Source organism: Halyomorpha halys, unplaced genomic scaffold (assembly GCF_000696795.3).
Source record: "Halyomorpha halys isolate HHAL.00 unplaced genomic scaffold, Hhal_1.1 Scaffold1291.1, whole genome shotgun sequence".
Taxonomy (NCBI): domain Eukaryota; kingdom Metazoa; phylum Arthropoda; class Insecta; order Hemiptera; family Pentatomidae; genus Halyomorpha; species Halyomorpha halys.
The window spans coordinates 480,844-489,130 of NW_027114049.1; the positions used below are offsets into that span (position 1 = coordinate 480,844).

The 8,287-nt window shown below is 28.9% G+C and overlaps 1 protein-coding gene across 4 annotated transcripts in view; it reads right to left on the reverse strand.

The window, feature by feature from the left end:
* Positions 1-417: 417 nt before the first annotated feature.
* LOC106689184 (serine/threonine-protein kinase 16) overlaps positions 418-8,287 on the reverse strand; it is a 12,224-nt gene continuing 4,354 nt past the window's right edge. Inside the window, exons 4-7 of one of the 4 annotated variants that reach the window (XM_014434059.2) lie at positions 7,198-7,352; positions 5,300-5,434; positions 1,997-2,102; positions 418-1,304 (exon numbers count right to left, since the gene is read on the reverse strand). In XM_014434059.2, coding sequence (XP_014289545.1) covers positions 1,297-1,304; positions 1,997-2,102; positions 5,300-5,434; positions 7,198-7,352 — 404 coding nt within the window. In that variant the 3' untranslated portion in view covers positions 418-1,296. Of the gene's footprint in view, positions 2,103-5,299; positions 5,435-7,197; positions 7,353-8,287 lie in introns of all 4 variants that reach the window. The other 3 variants (XM_014434056.2, XM_014434057.2, XM_067051288.1) reach the window with 3 other exon arrangements.

Consider the following 8,287-nt stretch of genomic DNA (forward strand, 5'->3'; position numbering starts at 1 on the left):
TCATATACATGGTCAACTAAAATAATAATAAAAAAATGATTTTATATTTAAAATACTGCCCAGGCCTGGTTCAATTCAGTTTTCATGATTATGAGAAAACATTAAGTTTTAATAGTATGAGAAAATATTAAGTTTTAATTTTATGAGAAAACACTAATTTTAGTACAAAATAAATTTTTGAATAAATACTAAGTTAATATGGAAATTAAATCGTCATTTGATTTACGATCTCATAAAAAGCTCTAAAGTCTCAACATAAGCAAGTAAAGCAAATTCTTCCATAATATTAACATCCATATGTAAAATATGGCAAGAAATAGAAAGCTCCCAGCTCATAAAAAAAAATTATACATATATATGTTAAGTAGTAAATTGCATGAGAAATATGTAATATATTTAAATTTAGTAATTGAAAAATGTAATAAATAAGCTTTTATTAAAAAGAATGAAAACAAAATTATGAGAGATTATACAAGTTATAAGTAAGATTATACAATATTGCTCAAGTAATACTTCCAGATTCTATTCCTTTCAATCAATGAATCCAATCGTTAATATAAATAATCAATTCAAGTTATCCTAACAGAACATTAACTTATCCTCAGCTAAGTAAACATTAAACAGTCAGTAAAAATAATCATTCTTGAATAAAGTAATTGTAATTTCATGAAACAAAGCATATTGAACAACATAGTCACTGGTTGTACTTCATTTAAAAAAATATGAATCTCAGCTTTACAGAAAGGCTGTGGTCTTACAAAGCAATATGATACATTAGAAAATATGTTTACATGATTCCAAAGGATTCTAAACAATTTGTCAGAGGACAAAATAATGAACATATGACTTATTTGAAGTAGATTACCAATAATTGCTCTAAATGTTTTGCATAGTGAAGATTTCAATAAAAAATTTATCATTAGGGCACATGTGTGTGCTATTGAAATATTCACCAATATATATTTTTTAGGCAGTTAAATTATTTCCTTTTTCAAGATTTCCTTAGATACTACATACTTGGCAAAGCACAGTTTTATTTCTTTAAGTTTTCAAAATACTTCATCTAGCAATTTACTAATCTTCTGATTTCATCCAGATTCTTTGTTTCAGACTCTTGTTCTACAGTCAAATTTTAATAACAATAAACCATATTCATTCTTTGCAATGCAACAAGCATTCTCAATTCCACTTCATCTGTATTGGGGAGGAAACCACACTATAATGAACATCTTCCATTTGTATATGAACCAAAATAAGTTCCTCATTTCTGAAATTAAAGAATTCTTTTTGGGATCCTTAATTACCTGCAAGATACTGATAAAATTAAAATGATTTTAGGAATATTGTCAAATTTAAAGTAACTAAAGTATTTCATCGAATATTTTAATATATTTTTGTTTATCATGTTTCAAATTCAAAGACTAAAATATATCAAAATCATAAAGGAATGGACTTGATAAATCAACCATTATCTGATGAGAATTAGATGAAATAGAACCCTTTGAAAAATAATACTGATTTCAAACCAACAAAGCCTGAATGAAAGAGGTGTTAAAATACACTTCTACAACAGAAAATCCTTAATAAATTCAAAATAAAAAACAAAGATAATCATTTGACAACAATAAATTTGTAAAATAATTAATTCTGACAATCAATGATAAAAGTAACCCCACATTACAAAATAATGCCTCAACACACATGCAAACTTCATAAATATACACAAGCTTATCCCTTTGAAAATGCATAACTAAAAAGCTCATAAAGAATTACCGATATGCTCACAATTCATAAATATTACAAATTATATTTCTTGATTTATAATAAAGACTCGTAGCTACTTTACATCTTAATTTTTATATACAGGATATCTTTTTTATTATAAAACATAATAACACTATTTACATAACAGTTTAAAATGCATTTTTAAACATTAAAATCCCATAACAAAAATAGAGTAACAATATTTACAATAGATAATTGCGTTACAGAACACCTTTGTATTTCTGAAGGGTCTCTTGAGTCTTCTCAATCACTGTGTATATGTAAGGTCGTTCCATTGGGGAAACTTTTAACATCATTGCTATTAATTCGTGCATCTCCTACAACAAAGTTTTTTCTTTAACGTAAACAAAAAAAAAAAAACACTTTTAATTAATATAAAAATCTTTAAATTCTAATGAGGGTATGGTATGCTGTCTATTCATAATAAGCCAAATGCATTCATCTATAATTGATATCTAGAGAAACAACTATCAAAATAAGTAGATTATCATGATGAGTAACAGCTAACGGTCAACAGTTAGAACAAGAAGATTAGAAGACCAACTAAAATAACTCTACATAAATAAAGTGAGAAAACACTAAATTTGATATTAATTTAATATATAGAAAAATTCAATTTGTAACAATTTCAAAAAGTCTATAAAAAAATAAATAAACTATGACAATCTTTAAGAAGACTAAAATTATAATATACATATATAGGGAGATGGTCAGGGTTGCGGTCAATAGTGAAACAAAAATAGTTTTAAACTATTTTTGTTTCACTATTGACCGCAACCCTGACCATCTCCCTATATATCTATTTTTACGGTCAACTATACATACATATATATAATATACATATTTTAGGATTCCCTTAGAACATGAAAGTTATTATGCTATGTTTATACCATGAGCTGGCACAAGGAGAGAGAAAATTAAAATAGAAATCTCAAAAACTACTGAAGACATTTGAAATGAAGTAAACAGCTTAGTCTTGAATGATTGCTTTCCAATTGATTAAAACATGATATTTTTTAGCCAAAAAGGGACTAGACTAGAGTTCATATTGCACTTCAGACAAGAGTTTGTATTTAATTGTACAAATTTCAGGGAGTAACTCTCCTTTTAACTTGCCATCATAAGGCCTAATTCATATAATAAAGGATTTCACTTCTAGGATGTGGGATCCATTGATGGAACTACTTTTAACAACGCATCCAAACCTGGGAAATCCGGCTCTCCCCAGAAAATGTTAATAAATTTAGAAGAAAATCCAACAATTTACCAAAATTGAAACTTTTAGAGCACATAATGCCTTCCTCCCTAAAACTCTTCTACTTTTTTATACATCCAGCAAACCAATACACTGCAATGTAAATACTTCTAACATAGATTTAAGAGGTTGAATTCAAAGATGACAATAAAGTAAATAAAAAGAATTAAGTGCCTGTTTGGTATAGATTTGTAATTTATAATTTTTTTTTTCTAATATTAAGAAATAACCTCAAACATGCTGTAGCTTTATGTATTACAGGTGTTGATGAAGTATGTTAAACATTAATCTAACACATGTTTTAAAGTAATAAATTTGGTTTAACAAAGGATGGATTTTGTTTCAAAATAGGTTAAGTGAAATTACACAAAAATTCACCCTGGTGAACTACAAAGTTTTACTTGATTGCCTTCTACAGATTCATTCCTAAATCTACTAACTGATTATTACAATAACATGGTAAGCAATAAATTGCAGAAAGAAAAGTTTTCATTTTTGTGAAATGTCCCAGATCGTACTTTTTTTAACAAGTTGACAACATATGATAATTGATACGAGGAGAAGATGGTTGGGGGGTGCGGTCAAAATATAACACAAATAAGTTGAAGTAACTTCTTTAATCATGCCAACGTTTCGGCCAGAATTTCTAACCTTTACCAGGGCTGTTAGCTTGAAATCTTACAGTCAAGTTAGTAAGATTGGAGACTTGGCAGTAAGATTTCAAGTTAATAGCCCTAACGAAGGCTAGAAATTTTGGCCGAAACGTTGGCACGATTAAATAAGTTACTTCAACTTATTTGTGTTATATTTTGACCGCACCCCCCAACCATCGTCTCCTCGTATTAGTCATCTATGGTCATCTATCTCTTATGATTATGGTAATTGATAGTTGTATCTTGTCCATTCATATTCATTCATCATATTTGTCCATCATAATTTAAGACAAGGTTCAGGACATTTTTCTTTGAAAAATATCCAAATCCAATACAATCGATAAAATTGTACTAAAATCTTTCCCCCTTTCTTTAGACTTAAATATAATAATTTCATTTAATGAGCACTTATTTAATTTATAAGATGTAAAATTTTTATTGATATCTATAAGTTGTTAGTCCCAATAAAGCCTACTATAACCTTTCACCCTGCCTTACATTGTGTAAGAATCAACAGGACTGGAAATGGAACTGTAAAAGGAGGTAGTAATTAAACCAGTCTAGGGCAGAGATATGAACTACAAGATACCTAGCAATCTCACCAAGCAACAGACTTTTAATACCTTAATATTGAAAAAATATTCAGTCAAATTAAAAATAATGCATCAGGATTTTGTCCAATAAGATACAAGAAAATAGCTATAGGGAATACAAGTGTGCTGCAGAAGAATGAGGGGTTAGCAGAGTACAGTGAAAAAACCTGGTAAAGAGAGAAGAAATCTCTTACAGACTTATTGATTTGGTTATGGTAAAGGTGAGTGTGAAACAGGAACGAAACTCCTGGAGGTGGTCATAAACTGAAGGGGAGGAGTGCTAAAAACTTCAATCATGGAATCGCGCATATCTTGCTTGTTATTGATCATAGAGCAAAGCATTTTTTTCTACAGACATTTAAACAACCGAAAATAAATGTTACACAATAACTTTTGATATACCTAACGGTTTTCATTCAATATAACATAATAGTTTTTAATCTAATAGTTTTCATTCAACAGAACATTATAATTTTCATTCTAACATTTACATTAAATATTAAAAAATTATTATGATTGTTAAATTAAGCAAACTGAATACCCAAAACTAAGAAGGCTAGAAATGGTTTCTGTTGCCTCTAGTCAGTTTTCATGCCCAGATATTTATTTGTTGCTTCTTTACTCTACCATTGATTATGATTATATGATAAAAATAATGAAACGCTTTGAACATTAACAATGTATCAATACTTCAAAATCTATAAAAAAGATTTATGAATACTTACTCAGAAAGTGCACCTCAGTATGACATGTTATGCGAAGATTTTACAGTGAAAAACATTGTATAATTACTTTATGATCAATAAACAGTGAAATATTCTCGATTCCAATATTTATGTTACTTTGAATTAGCATTCCCTACTGAAGTAGTCAACTACCCTTACAGACAACATGCTCATTCACATACACCGTCACACCCACTATCATAATCAAGTCAAAACCTCAAGTAAATAAACCATTACAAAATGAAATACAAACAAAATTATAAATAATAAAAATAAAGAAGTTAATACCTGAGTAAATGGCGTAATGGTAGGAAAATCTATGGTTCCACTAATAACAGCCAAAGCTACAGAATCTCCTCTCTCGTAAACTGTATCGTAGGGAGATTTAAAGTAGCACATTGCGTATAACATGCAACCTAAAGACTGAAATAAAAAAAAAAAAATACAAATATTAATAATCAAAACATAAAATTTTCAATTGTAACTTACCAAACTGCACCACTTCTTATGTTTATGTGGAAACAAACGTCTCCCAAAAAAAAAAAATTGTGTATTATGAAAATTTCATTTATGTTTTTAAAAAATAAGAAATGAATTTTTTTTTTTTTAACTGTGACACTTTGTAATGCAATTAAGATTTAATTAAATACAATTTTTTGAAATATTTACAAATTTAATAAAATTAAAATAATTAAATGATATTAAGATGATAAAAAAATTAATTGGGGTAGTCTTGGGACTGGCTGACAGAAGTGAAACTTCTGGAAATGAAATAATGTATTAAAATTTTGTAATGATTGTGCATTCCCTCTTAGAGCTCGAGGCAGAAAATAATAATAAATAGAACAGAACTACCATTTTTTAAGTCAATTATAACAGGAAAAAATTTTAAATTGTAATAGGAGCTAATTCAATCGGACTGGCACTGTCGAGATTGCTAAATTCTTCCTCTCCTATTACAATAAATATTTCCTGCTGAAATTGACAAATGTTGCTCTCCCTCACCATCACTTCAATTTCATCTTGTGTCAAGAAAACAATTTACTCCCGAATGATTTATTTTTACTTGAGTTGTAGAACATTAGTAAAGAAATTTCACTTCTAAAAATAATAAAAAACAGCCTCAAATAAATGAATCGACATCACTACCTGGTATCCAAAACTTGATACTTTTAGCAATGATCAGTCAATAAAGGACTGGTTCCCAACAAGGATTCCACGAAATAATTTATGAATGGAACAATCCACATCAACTCAACACATTTTTGAACCTTACCATCTCATATTTTTTTAGGGTCTGCATAGCCTTTCTCCGCTTTTGCTGAAAAAACGGCATTTCACACTATATTCGTATTAAATGACAATGTAAGGGTTCCACTATTTGTCTACTTCTACCAAAAGGATGCCACCATTTACCTACTAATACCAACAGAGTTCTGCCGCTAATAAAAGGTTGGAAACAACTACAATAGAGTATAACTGAGTATTACAGTACCGATTTCAAAATTTAAAACGCATTTGAATGTAATCTCACAAGACTATAATACAAACATTTAAATAAAAAGTAAAGAACTGATTTATTTGATTTTCATAAAACTTAAAATTATCACAACAATGAACACCAAAAATATATTTGTAGGCATTATTTGTTTTCCTATGCCGCAGGAAATAGACTATTAGGCCATTTCCCCTCTCGCAGATGAATATAAGTTGATGTTTGTTTTCAGTTAATTTTGTGAGTTGTTAATGCGCCATTTTGGCGACAGTTGGTGCTCATTTAACTCTATCCGGGGAGCACATGTATTAATGATACAGGAGTGAACACTACCCCCTTTTATAGGCATTATAAATGTGATGGTCCATATAGTTCCTTCAATAGAATATTTATAGAAAAAATTATTATACGTTCTTTTAAGGACTAAATTAAAATTGTGACAAAACATATAAAAATAAATATTCTATCATCATGATTTTCAAAATAATGATATTTAACTTACTTCATTTAACAAATAAACACAAAATTTATAACAATAAGGATTAAGAGATGGGTATAAAATTCACTGCTACCCTCATTAATTATCTTTGATACAAATGCAAAAGTCTATTATTTGCAGGTAAAATACTACCATAAAGATATTAATAAGTCATATGGTTCTTATAAGCAAAACAAAAATCAGTAAAATTACCCAAATATCAGTTCGCTGATCAATCATGCAATAGCTTTCAACATTAAAAAGCTCTGGTGCCCGATATGGCATAGAACACCTTTCAGATGCCAGATCTTGTAATCTTTGTGCTTCTGTACTACCACAAACCTTCACACAGGCTGGTGCAACTGATCCTAATACAACAGAAGACAATGATAGAAACATTTTTTAAAATAAATGTAAACTATAACATTAATTATTAATATACAACAAAGTACGTTGCTAACACATAATAATACTTGTAGCCTTTTGCTGGCTTCCTATACTGAATGAACACCTCAAGTTAAATCCTGACTGGAAGATAAAACATTCTATTAAAAGGTTATAAGTAAGGAAAAGGATTTTATATACATTTCCCGGAACCCCTAGCAAGTCTTAGATAATGAAGTAGCTGAATGAACTGTTAACCAAAAATACAATAAACCACTCTGTTTTCCAATTGTACCTTGAGGATGCGCAGTTTCTCAACCATTTATCTATATTATATTATATCTTTATCATATAATATTAATGGTATTATTATATCTATATTATATAAATGGTTTTTCACGATGTTTATTAAGTTAATCACCATATGTAATAAATATTTCTACAGTCAATTAAGAAAAAAAATAAGTTCTAACAGATATTAAATACAATTCAATTGTAGATAATATAACTTTCAAAAACCTTTCACACATTTAAACAAGGTTTAATAGTAACTTAACAATTAATTATATCAGTAAATAAAAGGTTGTTAAAGAATCATTAAATAAGTCCTAAAAAATTTTTTTTGAAATTGGCAAATGATATGTCGAATTTCAAAAATCATCCAGAGGTGACCTGTGTCCAAATTAAAAGAAAATTGGCACCGTAGTCTCAGAGAAGAGTCGTGGACAGCCTATAGAAAGATTTATTTATTTGAGCTTTAGATTATGCATATAACATATTAATTCCGTAATTCCATTCCTCAGAACACTCGTCAGCTCCTAGTATCCTCTCTTGTCTTCCCCCACTTCGACAACAGATCCTAGGTGTACGGAGGGCTATCTGCAGGACTAGAGTTGAGACTGAAGAGACTCATGAATTG